At 49.9% G+C, this 18,655-nt stretch overlaps 1 protein-coding gene across 1 annotated transcript in view; it reads right to left on the bottom strand.

Annotated features, from left to right (window-relative positions):
• Fam53b (family with sequence similarity 53 member B) overlaps nt 1–18,655 on the bottom strand; it is a 65,018-nt gene that overhangs the window by 36,953 nt on the left and 9,410 nt on the right. Inside the window, exon 3 of the mRNA XM_015995859.3 lies at nt 7,656–8,434. Within this exon, the coding sequence (XP_015851345.1) occupies nt 7,656–8,434 (779 nt within the window). The remainder of the gene's footprint in view (nt 1–7,655; nt 8,435–18,655) is intronic.

Raw genomic sequence — 18,655 nt, forward strand, 5'->3', positions numbered from 1 at the left:
TGCTAACTGTCCTAGGGAAGAAGAGGCACCTACTCCCAAGAGTCCTGGAGCCCCCAGAGCACCACCGCCTCTCAAGTGAGGCATGGAAAATCACCAAGTGGCATGTGAAGCTGCCTCCCTGGCATATTCCCAAGGAGAACTCCTATTTTTTCTTTCCCCAGGAGATCAAAGCCATTATGTCAACATTTGGGCCCTGATCTGAGTGACCATCAGTAGACTACTTATGCAACCTGAAGATGGAGTCTGGGAACAAGGAGTGAATCCAAGGGTCTGAGGAGGGTTCCCTGGAACATAGATTCCCCTCCAAGGTTCTATGGCATTGTGACCACACCTACCTCTGAGAGAAAAGAAAAGCCATGGAACAAGTATTCCAATCCCATAGCTGGCAGGGCTTGGCCTACCCATAACACACATCCATCAGGTTGACCAGAGCGCCGAGTAGCTCTGTCAGGGGGGCTGATCCATGAGCACAGGAAAAAAGCTGCAGCAGCTTCTCTTTGTAATTTCTTTTTCTTAAAATTTGTGTATATTCATGTGTATTAGGAATACATGCATGTGTGTAACAATGTATGAGTGTGCAGGCCAGAGGAAGGCACTGAGTGCCCTCTGTCACTTTCCAGCTCATTTTTATTTATTTATTTTTGATTGATTGACTTATGTGTGTTTTGCTTACATGTATGTCTGTGCACCACATGCATGCCTGGTGCCCAGGAGGTCAGAAAAGGGCATTGGATCCCCTGGAACTTGAGTTATAGATAACTATGAGCCACCATGTAGGTGCTGGGAAGCAAACCCAGGTCCTCTACAAGAACAAGCGTTCTTAAACACGGGGTCATCTCTCCAGGCCTCCACCTCATATTTTTCAGCTAAGTTGGCAGTCTCTGCACCTCCCCCACCCAGCTGGAGTTACAGGTGTGCACAAGACCACACTCCGCTCTTTACACGGGAACCGTGATCTTCGAGCATGCACTCTTAACCACTAAGCCATCTTACAGTCCCTTGGCTTCCTTTTCTATAAAACAGTGTTCAACTGAAAACTACATGCTGGATCCACAGTACATGACTTCTCTGCTCTCCTGAGAAAAGCAATTGTTAATTCCATTTTACAGACATAGAGGGCCATGTGAATGCCAAGGGTGCACAGCTCAGATCAGGAACGGCAGGACAAGGACAGAACCCTGAGTTACCTGACTTCAAAGTTCCCATTATATCTCACAAGGATCAGTCACGGGGAAAGGCCCAGGGAGAGCATGACAGTTTCCAGCCTTCCTGTGGTTTCCAAATCACTACATGGTTTTGGGCAAGTCTCTGACTCCTGCTGCATGCTAAAGGCCATCTTCACCAGTGAGGATAAAACAGGACAGGAAAAGCAGATGGTGCTCAGCCACTAAGCAGGCCACGGTGGCTACCAAGATGGCCTCTTCTGAGTTCACCTGACCAGACTGCCGTGATTGGTTAGCAGTGGCTGCCAAGAGTAGGAAAGAAGGCATGTTAGGTTACTGTGCCCAAAGCTGCCGTGGCTCAGCATCCATAAACCCCAAGAACCCAGGTTCTCCATTTGGGTCAGGCCCATCTAAAGCATCTATTCCCATGTGCTGACGGGTCTGGTCTTCACTTTGATTTAGCACTTCTCCACTACAATACGGCCCAGACTTCACACCAGCCTACATTCCACGCCGTAGACGTCCACTTCTAAATTCCTCTCCCTATCATCAGTACAGCTTCCCGTCTCAGCAGCAAGACCGATGGGGGTCCAAGGCAGCAGGCAAGCCCCAGGTGAAGCACTGGACACAGACAGAGCAGACAAGAGCAGGCCACAAAGGCCTAGGCCAGCCAGGCAGACAGCCGGGGATCTGACCAAGAAAGTGGAGGGCTGACCCAAACCGCCAAGGCTGCCTGAACAAGAAATCACACATCCAGCGGCCTGAAGAGCCACTCCGCGTGCCAGCTAGAAGGGCCTGTCCCTGTTAAAGGCAGCTCTACTGGTACACAAAGCAGGGAGGAGGAGGCTGGCTGGAAGAAGCATCATCCCAGGGTGACTGCCCAGCAAAGAGCCAGGAGTCATCACTAAGCATCTGTTAGAACCCCTGCTGTCTGCAAGCAGCCCCTGGGCCAGCACAGCCCTGGGGCCCTGCTCCACCAGGCTCTCTGAACTCATGGGCAAGACCCCAGCTCCCCTACCATATGCCAGCAGGCTTATTTCTACCTTGTGCTCTTTCCTGCCCCACAGCACCCCGGCCAGCTTTCATGAGTTTCTCAAACATCTGCTAACACAACAGTTGCTGCCTGTTCTGGGGCCCCCTCGGGGAGCCTGAGGATGCAGTGTGTGGGCAGCTGCAATCAATCAAACCTCTGTTTCGGCATCCTGAGCCCTCCCTATGAATGTCTTGCTTCTGTTTGAAGCTCTGTTGAAAAATATAATTTGTTTTCTCTTTCAAACTGACCAGCCTGGAGTTAAAAACACAGCACCCAGGGGCATAGCATTCATGAGTCTTCGTATTGTCACTTTTCTGAAGTCTTTGTTGATACACATGATCCATGTCTAAATGGTCGTGCATAACTTGGTACTTGCTAGGAGACGAGCAATGTCTGGTGGTCAGGCCAGGTCTCAAATGAAGCAGTCACTATCAATGTCAGGGAAAGTCCTGCTGCTAAGCAGCCCTCATGCGCAGACCAGCCCTGCCCTCGATGCTATACACTGGCACTGTGCAAACAGGAGGCTGTGGCTTCACACAACACCACAGGCAACAGGGACCTCAGACAATGAGGAGGAAAGCATGGGAGAGCCACAGGACCAGACCCAGGCAGGACTGGACTTCACGGACTCCCACGCTGCCTTTGAACAGCTCACATCACAGAGCAGAGGCCATAACTAGAAATACAGGGAAGGTGTCGTTTCTCTTTCGGAGCGCTCATTACAATCACCCTCCAAGATCCAGACAGCGATGTCACCTGTAGTCTTATTCGGCATCTCTGGCCACGTTCCTAACATTGGGATTTTAAGAAGATATGGGCAGAGACCATTGGAAAAGCAATATTTTTACTGCATTTCACCTTCACTGCTGAGAGGGACAAGGGCCACTGCTGCTGGCTAAGACAGCTGTGCCCCAGGGATGTGGCAGGAGAGGGGGTGGCTGTGGGCTCCAAGGATATTCAGCCTTGGTTTCAAGAGTGCTTGCTGGGCATGGGGAGAGAATGCTCACATGTGGCCAACTTCCGGTGGAGGGAGGTGAATCCTATTCTGTCACCATTTCATCACCCTTGGCTTGCAACATGGAGTTGAATAGGCATGCTGGTGGCCAGCAGACTGCCTCCTTACAAGAGGAAAGGATGAGGCAAGAGGATGAACAGATAAGGAGTGGTAAATGGCTAAGACAGGAAGTGGCCCTGGGACAGAAGGAAGCAAAAAAGCAGTATCTATAATAGAAGACAGGCTGCACCTCGAGAACACTCAGCGTGCGTGTGTCAACCTGCCCTTGTAGTCTCTCACACCTCTTCTCTAGCCCTGCCAAGTGCAATGGTGAACTGTGCTTGTCGGCACTCACCATGTGCAAGACATTACACTGGGTAACATGGGTGTTGTGTGCATGCATGTCTGCATAGATACATAAATCTATAGTTCATACCAATACTATAGATAGGCATACACACAGAAAGACACAGAATACATGCATACGCATGCATGCACAGTACAGTACATTGGTAAACCTGCAATGTGCTGTTTGAGCTCTCTGAAAAGCTGCCTGGGGAGTGTGGTTACCCCCCACTTCAGACCCAAGAAAGTGTGTCTCAAAGTGTGTTCTGTAGATGGCCTGTCTGTGGATGGTCTCCCTGGCCCCAAACTCAGTGACAGAGAAAAGAAAAGGAAAATAATGCAAAAGTAAAAACATTATGTCCTTTAGAAACAATCAGAAGGTGAACCACGAGCTGAGGATGTTGCTCAGAGCAAGAGTGTTTGCCTAGCATGCACAGAGACCCAGATCTGATTTCCAGCAATACAGGAAAAAAACAAAAACAGAAGGTAAACCATTTCCAACAGAGGTTACCATCCTTCATCCCATGATACCAATGTGCCTGCAGTGGGAACGGGAAGCTCGAAGTTCATCCTGAGAGATGATCAGAAACTCCAGCTGGTTGCCTCCCTGAATTGATGATGTTTTGCTATCTGCTACTCTGTCCATCTGCTAGTATCTATTTATTCTTTTACTTTGATTTGATATATACTAATAAATTCACTCATTTAAAACCAAAAACACAACTATCCTAGACCATTCTCCAAATTATATAGAACACACACACACACACACACACACACACACACACACGCATGCACACACGCACACACGCACACACGCACATACGCACACACGCACATTGGTTATTTCCCTAACTCCTTCCATAGCCCTGTGTTGGCTGTGGACCTGCTCCATGCAACGTTAAGCAAACTGCCTAGGGCTCCAGCATCATAACCCCTTTTCTGGAGCCCTTCTGGTTTGCCAATGCCCCTCCTAGATATGGATACAGAAGTAACTACTCTATCCAGAAAGGGTCTGGAGGCCTAGGAACCAGCAGAGCCTCAGTACCCTCCTGAGGTTGTAACGGATAAGCCCTGATAAAACACTGACTTCTACCAGAGAGCACGTGCCCATGGCACATGCTCCTGCTAAATCCAGGCAGGATGTAACAATGAACATTAGTCCCAGAGTCTCAACCTCAGCGCTCTTTGCTTCTCTTGTCATCTGGTTCTCAGATCTCATCCTGACTGGTTCCTTTCCTACTAGCAGGTTAGGGAGCACCGGTTCCCGCCAGCTGTGTCAAGGCCAAAGGGAAGCCCCACAAGCTCACACACCCTCAGGGTCTGCTCTGGGCCCCAGTGGGCCCCTCAGGGGAACTGGTTTATTAGAACACCAGCTGCTCCAAAGGTCTAACCAAAAAGGCACTTTGTACCTTTATCTAAAGTGTTCACACACCTGGACCCAGAAGCCGCGTGCAAAGACGTTCCTTCACAAGAACACACAAGTGGAGTGAGCAGACAGACGGAGGTCAAAGACCTATGAAACCAGTTTGGGAGGCAGCTCAAGGAAGAAGGGGCAACACCGACGCCGGGCCAAGCCTATCTGTCCTGCAGATGTGGGAAAGCACCCACAAGTTCTTCCTCCACAGACACGCAGTCCTTGGACTCTTCCCGGCTATAAACGTCCAGTGAAGCCACAGCACGCAGAGGCTGCTATCCCACCTCAAGTGTCTGCTGGCAATGTGTGGGTCTCTGTAGACCAGTGACAGGCCTGCCCGGTGGGAACCCAGGCCCAGGGCCCTACAATGTCCTGGCTGAATCCAGGACCACTCTAAAAAATGTGTATGTGTGTTTTACCTGGGTGTATGTGTATGTATCACAAGCATACTGGTGCCCCTGGAGACTAGAAGAGGACATCAGATCCCTTGGGACTATATTTATGGGCAGTTTTGAGCCACTGTGTGGGTACAAGAGTCAAACCTATGTCCTCTGCAGGAACAGCAAATGCACTTAACCCCTGAGCCATCTCTCCAGGCCCCTAACCCAGGACTCTTTACAAACACATACGGACTGTTTTAGGCCTGCTTATCAGGCCCCTTGGCAAGTAAGGGCTACGTCCTGACCATACATTACTGCATGGGAGCCAAAGCAGGCAGAAGCACAGAGCCCCATGGGAAGACAGCTAGCCAGAGAGAGGTGCTTGGTGGGACTCCATCCTCAGGGCCTGACCTCTGGCGATAGGGTGCATATTCTTCCCAAGGGACTCTCTCCTTGTCTGTGCCTTGTGCCACCCAGTACTCCTGGCCAAGCAGCCTGCCAAGGCAGACAGGCTGAACCAGGGTGGTCTTCTCAGTGCCCCTTCCTGGATCTTGGAGGCCTGCCTGGAACTGATGAGGCAGTCTATACATTTGGGCACACCCCCCACTGAGCAATGTATTTTTAAGCAGTTTCTACACATGTGAGGCCAGGAAATGTCTTCAGTGATGCAGCAGTGTTATTCCAGCTTGTGGCTAATGAAATCTAATAATACTACGTGTAAGCTGTTTTTATTACCTCTCTAGCTTATCCACCAATTAAACAGGCTTGGCATTACCAAGTTAACTGAGGCTATGTGTCGTACCCAGAACCGAGGGCTCTGTGTTTCCTTGAGAAGACAGTCAATGCTGTCCTCCTATAACCTAGTTCAGTCTATCTGGAGATGGGAACTTCCTCTCCGTATTCAACACACATGTTCAGTTGCTGTCCAGTGAGTAAGTCAGAAAGATCCACCAGGAGAAAGGGCCTCTGTTGGAACCAAGATGGACATCATGGAAGAAACTCTGTCCCAAGTCACCCATGGGCACAGAGGTGGCACAAGCACATCACCAACTTGTCCCCAGTTGTCCTGGATGGGGGGCCTGGGCTCATCTGTAAAGGTGGCTCAAAATTGTGGCCTCCGAGGCCACCTCAGCTAGACACCTGTACCCTGCCTTCAGTGGGGGACTGACAGGCTTAGAGCATGAAGAGGACAGAGGGTAACTCCATGAGCAGGAACCATGTCTTTGTTGTAAGTAGGCAGTTCCATGGGGGGAGGGGTAGTGTGGGGAACCTAAGACTGCTTGTTGATTATACCTGTCTGATGCAGAACAGACACCATGAGCCTGCCCGTCCTGGATCTGCCCATGGTCTGAGGAACGTGGCCAACCCTGCTGAGACCACTCCCTCACTAGCAAATAGATCTTCATTTCCTCAAAACAAGCAATAACCAATGCTTTTACATAGAACACCAAAAACTGATACACTATAGCACTGAGCAAGAGGCCTCCCAGATGGGCATGGAGCCAACAGTACCATGATTTGCCCACCACAGCCATCCATCCTAAAATTAATAGTCTCAAGGACCAACGTCACACCACAGGCCTCACCATCTTGATCACATCCTAAGACCTCCATAGCAAGAACCAAATGCAGTCAGCCCTCAGGCTCTGATCCTGTCCTGATTTTGGTGTCGCTAACTCCAAGACCATCTCATCAGATCAATACCCAAGAGAAGTGTTGCCACGTTGCCAGACTCCAAGGAAAAGAAGACCGAGACAGAGGAATAGAGCGCATGGGAGAGGCTCCTCCTCCAACCATGCTACGGACAGCTGCAGAGGTGGCCCAGAAGATACTGATAACAATTTTTTGGTAGTCTAAATGTTCGACAGTTTAATCAAAGGGGCTGATCCCTTCCCACCTTTCCTAAAGTCATTACTCATGGCCCTGATTTAGGGATCAGCATAATCCAGGTGACACTGAACACTGGTGTGTGGGTTCCAGGAGAGGAGGTACCAGCAGAGGGCTAGAAGAGGATTAATTAGTGTGTGGTCACACTGGACTCCTAGCCAATGCCTGCCTCTCACCATCTGTCTGCTCCTGTCCCATTAGCAATGAGCTTAACAGGGGAAGAACATGCCTCATTTTAAAGGGAGAGAACCAGGCACTTAGAAAAAAGAACTTGGGGGAAAAATTTTTTTTATAGTACTTTCAAAACAAGAAAACTGACTCCTAAACATTTCTGAAAGTATCACTGTGTACTTAACTGGCTGGACCAGGACCAGAAGTCCCAGAGAACAGTGAGACGTGCCTTCTAGAGACTCTTCTAGGCCATTGGGGCACTTACCTGTGCCATCTTGGCAAGGTCTAGGGAAGGCCTCTGCTCCTGCACTTCGTCAGGACGTCGCCGTTTCACGCCAATCTTCTTGTCATTAAGGACACACGGCTGGGAGCGGCTGCGGGCGAGCCCGCTGGAGCGTCTGGCCAGCTCTGGCGTTGAGGCAGGTGTGCTGTTGGCTGAAGGGGGACAGTATTCTGGGAAGGAAAACTGCTCGTGTGAGCAGGAGAGGGAGCGCTGCAGGTCCAGCCGGCCGCCTCCCGCCGGGTGTGGGTCAGGGCTCCAGGCGTCGCCCACCTGTCCACAGGGAGCTGAGCCTGGTGCTCCTTGGCAGGGCTGGCCCCCAAGGCGCTGGGGCAGGCCGGACTGGTGGCAAGGCGAGGAGAGCCCATTGGCCCGAGCAGGGAGGCTGAAGCTGGAGCTCCGCTGCATGGGGCTGACGCCGTTGGAGTAGCGCTGGACACTGCCTCCGCTGTAGCATCGTCTCTTCTCCACAGGAGTCCAGACTTTGGACCCCAAGGGCCGCCATGACGTCCGGCAGCTGGACATCTCATCAGAGAAGGAGAGTGACCGGCACTGGCGTTTGCTGGGGGGAGCGGAGGGGTTCCCGTTGTGGTCACTGATGCTGAGGTCTTTGATTAGGCTGGTCACTGCACAGGCAGTCACCGCCTCCTGGTGCCACAGGGAGCCATCCTGACACTTCTCAGGCAGACACTCCCAGATGCTGGCGCTTGGCTGGTCAATCTGAAGAGGGCATTTTCTGTCCAGGTCTCGCCATCTGTCATTTTCTGGTGCATAAATACAAAGAGAAAACAGGATCTGAGAGGCCTTCCCAACACCCTCTGTTCCTCTACCAACAGCCTGTTTGCTATATAGTACTTTGGCACCAGAAAGGTTCTCATAAATCAGCCAGTGCAACCTAACTTTGTAGATGAATACTGAAGCCCAACATGCTGAGTTGGAAGCAGAACAAGTCCTTGGATCCAGACTCACTCCTGGGCTTTCTGATCCAGCTTTCCTCCCAACATCCCAGGATGGTAGCTTGTCCTGAGCCCTGCCCTGGTCAGTGGCAGGCAGAGTCAGGGGAGCAGTGTAAGTTAGCATATGGCAGAAAACCACGATCAACATGAAGTCTTGGCCACTTCAGATGGTCAAGGCCAAAATGGGGCTGGGATACTGCTAGTTTAGCTCATCTGAATTCCCTCATCAAAAGGTCTGCTCATAAAAGACACAGAATCGCCAGGCAGTGGGGGTGCACACCTTTAGTCCCAGCACTAGGGAGGCAGAGGCAGGTGGATCTCTGTGAGTTCAAGGCCAGCCTGGTCTACAAAGTGAGTTCCAGAACAGACAGGGCTACACAGAGAAACCTTGTCTCAAAAATACAAAAACAAAAACAAACAAACAAACAAACAAAAAAACCCAAAAAATCCAATATCAGCACTGACACCAGCTGCCAATTACAGCACTTTCTTCATATTCATTTGATTTCTTGCTGAGACTGAGTACATATAAAGTAGTTGAAATGAATGAGTATCATTTAGAGCCAGGTGGTGGTGGTGCACGCTTTTAATCCCAGCACTCAGGAGGTAGAGGCAGGCGAATCTCCATGAGTTTGAGGCCAGCCTGGTCTACAGAGTGAGTTCTAGGGACAGCCAGGGTTACACAGAGAAACCCTGTCTCAAAGAACCAAACCGAACCAAACAAACAAAAAAGCTATTCAACTTTGTTTGAATGCATGAATCCATGGGCTGGTCCAGCTGTGGAATGCCTCCACATCTGAACTTGAACAAATTATTGTTTTTCCACTACAGAATCGGGAGCCATGGCTGGGAACTTTAGGAGATGCAAAGGTCAGAAGCACACACTGTCAGGATTAGCCCTGTCACCTGTATATGCACTATCTGGCAACTTGAGTCAGGCAGTCAGTGGAACTGAAGTAAAGCTGGAAATGGCACGCAGTAGGTATTTTCGTGTCCCCACTGACACCCACAGCAATTCAAATCACTCATTGAGCATCCTTTTTGGACCATGACACCCACACAGCACCCTGCATGAAGGACCACCCTGGCCCAGGGCAAACAACACAACTATACGACACAGTGACAACTCAGGCCAGTCTGGCTCTGGCCCTGCCTCGAGCAGCTTATGGTGCAGGAAGATGTACAGTTTCAAAAGACCGCTCTCTCCCGAGGTGATGCCCACTCCAGGTGACAAGAACAGTGAACGGAGCTCTACGCACCACGCTGCGATTTCTTCCAGGCAGGATGCCACTCTGGAGCCTAGGGCCGTGAGCCCATGGCAAACCTGCCTCAGCTTCCCAAGTGATGGAGTGAGATACGAGCCACCAATGACCACACCTGGCTTACAGTGATCACTTCTCTCAAAAGCCATGGTGATACACCCTGGACTGAATGTCACCCAAACAGCACCTAGTCCACTAGGTCAGGGGGTGAGCAAGGCAGCCTAAGAGGGTGACGATAACCAAAGGAAGCCAAACCAAGGCTAGATACACAGTTTCTTCTTCTCAGACACCCTGCTAAGTCACGAGACAGGGACCTAAAGGGCTGCAGCCTGGATGAAGGACACAGGACTGCCCAGAGATATTAGCAGGAGCTAGAGAGACAAAAGACTTATTGGAAGTTTAGCTGGCCAGCCGGGAACCAAGCAGGACTGTGGCTGAACATCCAAAGACCTCAACCCAGAATTCCCAACCCTGAGGGAGGCAATTCTGATACCTATTCCTCTAGGTGAATTTGATAAGTTACTTTCAAATATGAACTTTACAAAAAAAAAGGAGGGGGGTGGGGGGTCTTTGCAAGCTGCTTATATTGTTCAAGTATGTCTTCAGTATCCATGGAAAATATTTCCTTCCAGTATTCCTTTTAAGTGTTCTCCCCTTCCCCAAGTGTAGTGTGTGTATGGTGTGTATGTGTGTGTTTATATGTGGTGTGTGTATGGGGGGATGTGTGTGTGTGTGTGTGTGTGTGTGTGTGTGTGTGTGTGTGTGTGTGGTGTTTTTGTGTGTACGAAGTGTTTATATGGGGGGATGTGTGTGTGTGTGTGTGTGTGTGGTGTGCGTTTGTAGTGAGTGTGTATATGGTATATGTGTGTTTCTGTGTGGTGTATGTGTGGTGTGTGTATGTGTGTGTTTGTATGGTGTGTGTATGTGGTGTGTATGTGTGCATATGTGTTTGTGTGGTGTATATGTATGTGTGTTTGCATGGTATTTGTATTGCGTGTGTGCATACATGTGTGTAAACCAGAGTGGGACAACCTCAGGTGTATGTGTGTGTGCATGTGTGTGTGTGTGTGTGTAAACCAGAGTGGGACAACCTCAGGTTAGTCCTCCCATCTTGTTTGAGACAGCATCCCTTGCTCACTGATGAGTATGTCAGGCTAGCTAGTCAGTGATCTTCCAGAGATTCCCCGCCTCTGTCCCCCATCTTCTGCTAGGGGCCACTAGGACCACGGGCATGAGCTCTTCTGTGTCTGGCTTTTCTGTAGGTTTTTGGATCTGAACTCAGGTCATCAGGCTTGCACAGTAAGAGTTTCATCCACTGGGCCATCTCCCCACTCAATGTTTACCATTCTTTAAACATAGTTTTAATTTGACATTAGTTCAGTGAACCAAAATAATGAATTCCAAACAGAGGAAATATAAACTAAACTGGGCATGGTAATATAAGTCCAGCGTAATCCCAAGAAGTCGAGACAAGAGGATCACCTTGAATGCAAGGTTAGCCTGAGCTATAGAATGAGAAGACATACAAATTAACACGGACTGAGTCGTGGCTGTCTATTACAGAAGGAGAAAAGTAATCCTAAGAAAAAAGTGGAAACCAAATCAAAATGATAACAAACGACTGCAAATTGGTAGGTATAATTAAAATGTCCTACAACAGGTGGCTGGTTAGACAGATTCTGAGGGAATAACACACAGCATGCAGCAGTTTCCAGGACTAACAGTCAGCAGTGTGGGAAATGCCAGCGAGACATGGCTAAAGCAGCCGTGTATAAAGCCCTGTGATTCCTACACAGTAAAATACACAGTGTGCTACACATGACATAGAAAGAAACAGACCATAATGCTAATGACTGCTTGTCAGGTGGCTGGCTAGCTGATGCTTTCTTAGCGTGTTCTTGTCTGAACATCTCCTGTGAGGAACTGTATCAACGATGAGCACGTGAGAGCTGTGGCTGCTGGGCCTCAGGGCTGTGCTCTGCCTTAGCTCTGGAGAGGAGCCATTCTAGAACCAGGGCCCAGCCCTCATCTTCCGCTGGGTTCTCTCCTCTGGGTTTTCAGGAAGTTGCTGGAACCAACTTCCCTTTGAGGCCACGGCTCTGAAAACACCACAAGGCTCAGGGGTGTGGCAGGCTGAGGAAGGAACCAGCAGGCCTACCCACAGAAGAGTGAAAGACCAAGATGGCACCACAGCTGGTGCTTGGAAGCCCGGGACACGGGACAGAATGTGTCTCAGTCAAATGCAGAGAAAGCCATCAACTAGAAGGGGTCGATCCAATCTGCGGAGGGATTTCACTTGCTTTTCATTCTGCTGGACTCCCAGCTCTGAAGTAGAACCCAGGGTGCTCTCTGGGGTCCTTCAGAGTGTGGTACACAGCAGACCCGGCAGAGAGTGGGAGGGAATGAAGGGGAAGGAGGTGACGGAGTGAGGCGGTGGGTGTTTACTGGTTACTTCTTGTCACCGTCCTTAACACAAGCAGGGTCAATCTGGCTGTGCCACAGACCCTCCACCTACTCTGAGCCACGCACTGGCTACCTATGAAACAGGCAGGCAGCTAGGCAGAGCCGAGTGAAAGCTGTTTTGAGAAAGGAAAGCACTGCTAGTGTGTATCAACAGCAGCCATGTGGCCCCTTGTCCTGTCTGCAGCACAGATTCAACCGCTTCTGGCTTCATCACTTTGAAATGTACAACACAAAAAAGGGAAAACAATCAATGCTATGTTTAGCTCTGGTGTCCAGAAAGCAATTTGTTGGGTCAGGTCAGCAGACAAAAGAACAGGAATAGAGCTGATTTTTAATGGCAGAGTGCCCTAGGAGTGAAGAGGAGAGACTTCACCCCAACGCTACAGAGCACAAAGGACTTGGAGAAGAAGATAGCGGGTGCCCCCACCCAGCCAGTCAATATCACCTCTGCATAAACAACTGGAACGCTTTCCAAAGTGACAAAGGCCGAGGAGCCACTGGCCCTTGGTTGGAATCTCAGTTCTGCACATTTCTTAATCTCTCTCAGCTGCTGAGAGAAGACGACACGGGCCCGGAAAAGCGCCCCGAGCAATCTCTCAGAAGTGGCAGCTGTCAGTGTGATTTTGAAAGGACAGCACCAAAAAACATGTTTGTGTTTGAGATCTGCTCTTCTGTACCCGGTACCAATGTCTGTAGACTCAGGCTGGACAGGGAGCCAGTCTTTTCTGTACTAGCATTTTCTAGGATATGGTTCCAGGATTGCCTGCTGGATGATGAAGGGAGGATGAAGGTGGAACTGGGAGGTGGTGAGTAGAGATGTAGACTCCTGGTCACTACAAATGTGATTTGTAAGATTGAAGCTGGTGGGTTTGATCTGCTTCTGCTTTGGGCAATTAGAGGACAGCAAACCTAGGAAAAAGAATCCCTTTGCTTTTCAAGTCCTTAGAAAGTCACAGGCCAGGTGGGAACTCCTAGGCCTCCACCCCAAACGGCACACAGCCTACTTTGCCATCCCTATTGCATCAACCTTTGGAAAGATCTTAAAAACCTCCTCAGTGTTCCTAGTGCACCCACGCTTACAAGTGTGAAATTTACACAATGGTGAGAATGTGTGTGAGTGCATGTGTGTGGGGCATACAACATATTACCCTGCCAATGGATGGAAGGGTGAACCACACACACACAAATATATCCTGAGCCCAGCTCTCCCACAAGTGAATCACATGACCAAAGTCCCTTCCAAAATTGAGGCTCAAGGACTGAGCATGAAGTTTCTGACCAGCTACCCTTTGAGACAAGGAAACAGACCCCAAAATCACACTTACAGAACCCAGTCCTGCCGCCCTGACCAGAAAGCAGAGGCTGCTGGGTGCACAGATTTTGAGCTTTAAGAAAAAAAAGCACTTGAAGGAACACAAATAGCATTTGACCTCAAATGTTCTTGTTTCCATTTCTGCACTTAAACTGGGAAATTCCCTGGGGCCCATATTCTTGGGGGACTATAAGACTTCTTATGTTCAAAAGATAGAGGAGTTTTACAGCCTTGGAGATCTCGGTGTTGCTTTTGATATTCTCTTAAAGTGACATGGCCATAACCCAATGTGGTTTCTAGAATAGCTTAAGCAGTTACGTACAGAGCCAAGGGGCCCGGTTCTTGCAGCCTTCGAGGCCAGGGAGCAAGCCCCAAGGCAGACCTGTGGCTGACTCATTCCTGAACTTCATACCTGTCTACTTATGCTGACAGTGAGGTATGGTCATGTATCCCTGCTTCCCCCAGGTCATGGTGCGCTAACCTGGCCGCAGGGCTGCAAGGTCTGTCTGTTCTGAGTAGAAGCCCACCAACTCTTTAAAGAACTGATGTCTTTCTGAAGGCAGCTTTGCTAAACTGATCTTTGGATAAGAACATTGAAGGAAAAGCTAAGCAATAACCCGAGCTTCCCCACAAGGTCTCATCTGGGTAGTTGGTTGGTTTATCTGTTTTTAAAGACAGAGTCTCACTCTATAGATCAGGTTGACTTGAAACTCACCATATTACCCAGGCTAGATTTGAACTTGCTGCAATCCTCCTGTCTGAGCCTCTCAGATGATGGGATTACAGTCATCATGTCTGGTTTTCTCGTCTGCTTTTAAGTGAAGTGTAGGGCCTCTGTCGCCGGAATGGAAACTTACTAGCAGCTGAGTCAGGAAGAAAGGCTCCTGGGCTTCTCTGCTTTAGCCTCTGGCCCTGCTGTGTCTTAGGGACAATGAAACAAGACACCCAGTTCATTTCACAAGGACCTCCCACAGACAAAGGGTTAGGATGGCTGAAGGTAACATCCTACTGGGTCTCCTCGGGGAAACAGGAAGAAGGCTGACCTGTGGGGCTCTGAAGAAGTAACAAAGGTCAGGGTGCAGAATGGCTACCAGGGCCTTTGCCTGGCCAGTAGGGCAGGGGCTGCAAATGGCAGCTGTCATGGCTTTTGGCAAGCCTCTGTCATGGGGGAAATGTGGCCTAGACAGAAAAACTGCACCAGGCTGAATTGTTTCCTCACGTGTACGAGGTGGTATGGACTGGAGTCCTGACAATCCTTTCAACTCTGACAGGGGCCGACGACTTCACCCCAAGCTCCCAGGCGCACATATAAACGTGGGGAAACTAGTATTCTCCATAGCAGCAAAATTCCAAAGGGTGGGAAGGCCGGTTTGGTTCTGATTCTTGTTTTGTTTTGTTGGTTTTTTTGAGACAGGGTTTCTCTGTGTAGTTTTGGTACCTGTCCTGGATCTCACTCTGTAGACCAGGCTGGCCTTGAACTCACAGAGATCCACCTGCCTCTGCCTCTGCCTCCTGAGTTCTGGGATTAAAGGCGTGCGCCACCGCCGCCCGGTGTTTTTTTTTATTCCGTCCTGTTTTCGGTATAGACAGAGCATGTGGGATAGACAGTCCTCGAAACTATGCACACAGGCAGGGTGCCTTTGTATCCGATGAGGGAACTGTCAATAGATGCAATACCCACCAAAATGGGGTCCTTGCTGAAACTGAGAGAGAACACGAACACGTACCCTAAGCAACTGTTTATCTCCTGGGTCATCACAGCAATCTCTACACTGGTGAAACTAGGCTTCAGAACAGTGCCATGTGTCCTCTGGGCACACCCAGTTGGCAAACAGCAGAACCCAGACCTCTGCTCTGCGGTCCCACAGCCATACTCCTGCGAGTAGGACAGGCTGTTCCTGACCTACCCACCGCCCTCCCTTTTCCACTAAGAGGCCAGCACCCAAGGACAGTGCAGGAGCCATTCTCGGGCCCCTCCCTCACCTCCGTGAGAGGGCAGCCCAGGAGTCTCTCTCCACTGCAAACAGCTATCCCGGGCCAACTCCATCCCATCTCCTTCCACTCTGTGCTTTATCCTACACACACTGTCTGGAACCAATAAAAGGTACATGGAAGAACTGAAGGCACTCTGTATGGCTTTCAAAATCACATACATATGTAACCACAACAAAGATACATCTAAAATGTAAAGAGTTAGGTTTTTAAGCAGACATATGTACTTGTATGCGGATGTCCTTTTTTTCACTGGGAACAAATTGTATGCTAGCCTGTATTAGTTCGCAAGCAGTTTCTTCTAGGAGGCCCTGGCTCAAGGATCAGATTCAAAACGGCACAAAATCCTAGGCTGAGTAGCTCTGGTATTGTTATGGTGTTTTTCATTTTGTTTTGGTCATTCAACTGCAATGGAAACTGTCTAGCCCTGAATGCCAGCTTCTCTATCCAGGTACAATCACGGACCACTTTCAGTGACCAACTGGGGCTGAGTTAAGAGACCTAAGGCTACTGAATCTCAACATGAAATCTCTTCAGCCCTACGCAGCTCAACACAGACCACTGGTTTCCCTAGGAACTCCATTCAGAGAGCGCCTCCGGGAACAACCCTTCTATGTACAGAGTAGCCGTTAACAGCCGAGTAATTAAACACTGAAAGTAAGGGATATAATTAAAATGCTGACAAACCTGAACCAGAGCGGCACAAGTTGGGCCGCTATAATGTTTTTACAATTCCTTTTTATACATAATGTATGATCCTTCTGCTCAAGTTTCCTCTATGTTCCTTGCCTCTGAAATAATTTACATTAATAAATAATTTATTACCATAACTCCTGAAGTAATTATGGGTTTTCATCCTTTTTTTTTTTAAGCATATGAATTGTTTTGTTCTCTGTCTACTGACCTGTATTTACAAGATTCTTCCTAGTGGCCTTTTGGGAATAATTGGTGTTGCCTTCGCTTTCTCACATTTTATGTGATTTCTAATCTCCTGGCCTGAGTGGTAAGAAAGATGGAATGTGTGGTGTCTACTATCCTGACGAAAACAAGGACTTAGTCAGCGGCTGCGATTAGCCAACGGTAATGAATGGGGTCTGCACTCACCCCACTTGCCCTGTTTTATATAAAAAGAAAAAAGAAAGAAAGAGAAGAGAAGAGAAGCTGGCACACCTGTGACCCCAAGCAAGCATGAAGTCGCATCTCCCAGAGGGTCCCAGGCGCAGGCTAAGACTTCCCATGCAGCCCCTGCTTCACGGAATCCAGGACACCCCTCCCACACTTCCTGAACCCACCAGAAGTCGGGGTAAGGAACAGTCCAGATGGTAGGCCGGGAGCTGCCACTCAACTCCTGTCTTGAGTAGATGCCTCTCCCGCGGCAGAGAGCCGCCTGCATGGGAAATCCTGCCTCAGCACAGAGGTGGGTGGGGAAGATCTGAGGGTGAGAAAAGCCCCCGACGTCTGCTAGAAGGAGCTGGCCTGGCACCTAAGAAGGAGCCTTCAGCTGGGGGCAAAGCAGCGGCACAGGGCTGGGTTCTGTTTGTCTCGTGTCTCCCGTCCACACCTAACCCAGATTTGTTCTCTAACTCACTTTAGAAAGTGTAAAAATACTTTGTATCAAGTTCCCAAATCGAGGTGGGGCACAAGGGTTGGGCAGGGTCTGGTATCCAGTCCACAATTGCAAGAATGGAGTACTTTAAAAATGAAACAGCCCATCCATTGTTAAGAGCGCTTGATTCTACTATGCTGGACTCGAAGTTGGCACCGAGGCCGTTCAGCCACCCACGAGAAGCCGTAACCCAGGGCTGCTCTCCGAGCCCTGGTGCTCTCACTGGCTTTTCTTCAGGGCACCTGGGAAGCCCCCCACACTGGTTCCCAGCTGGGACCCTGGAATAGGGTTAGGAGGGAAAACCCTGAGTCACAGAGGTTTGTCTTCAGGAGCCCGGGCTGGGGTGGAGATTATGACAATTGACATTTTATCTTTGCTCAGCACTGTCCAGCCCTGGAAGGGCCGAAAACCCTCTTGAAAAGTCTGGCCAGCCCCTCAGGGTGTTCTCTTCCCTGCTACTGAAAAGTGGGCACACCCAAGATGAGACCTCCCTGCCTGGGGTGCACTCCCAGTGTGCCACAGTGACCGAACAAGGCAAGACCACAGACTTCTCCATTCATGGAATCAATGGGCTGGAGAGCTGATGGGAGCCACCTGCTCCAGCTCACAGGGAAGTAGGGAGGCCTCTGACTGCTGAGATCCCTGGCTCCGCAGCTGCTGGAATGGACAGAAGGTGGGAGCACCTCCTACCCACAGGAGCTATGCTTTGCCAGAAGAAGAGATCAAGGAACGGGAAAATGGATTCTACCACTCAATGGCTCTACTGGCCTCCCCAATCTTGGCACATGGATAGCATCCTGTCTATGGCTCTTGCCCCTCCATTAGACATCAAGTTCCTTTTGGGTTAGGCAGGGTCCCTTTCATTCTGCCCAGCATTAAGTACCTAGAACATGCTAAATGCTCAATGAAGATCTATGGGAACAAGCCCCTGAAGCCCCTTGAGGTGAATGAAAGCCCTGGTAGCACATGTCCCACGGGGCACGGCTCTCCTGAATCAAGGAAAGCTGAGCAGCAGGCAGATGAGGGGCGCGGAGCTGGAGAAGCAGAGTGCACAGGCGTCTCCAGCATCTAAGAGGCTGGCTACCCCTGCATCGCCTCTATCTGAGTGGCGGGACTTCAGCGCTGTTCTGGAGAAGTGTGAGCCAGTGGGCAGCCAGTGAGGCTCGGACAGGGCTTCCAGAAGAGTCAACCTGTAAACACAGACTGGCACTTCCTCCAAGCCCTGTGCTGCCTTGGACAGAAAGCAGGCTGTGTACCTCACAGGCTCAGGCAGCCAGAGGGTGGGTCCTGGACAACCTGGGCTGCGGACTGCTGATCACCCGTCTCCTTCTCCAGGCCTCTACTCTGTCACTTATGCCCACCCCCAAAGGAAGCCGCTGTGGTCCCTCTTTTGA

The sequence above is a fragment of the Peromyscus maniculatus genome, chromosome 1 (assembly GCF_049852395.1).
Source record: "Peromyscus maniculatus bairdii isolate BWxNUB_F1_BW_parent chromosome 1, HU_Pman_BW_mat_3.1, whole genome shotgun sequence".
Classification (NCBI taxonomy): Eukaryota; Metazoa; Chordata; class Mammalia; order Rodentia; family Cricetidae; genus Peromyscus; species Peromyscus maniculatus.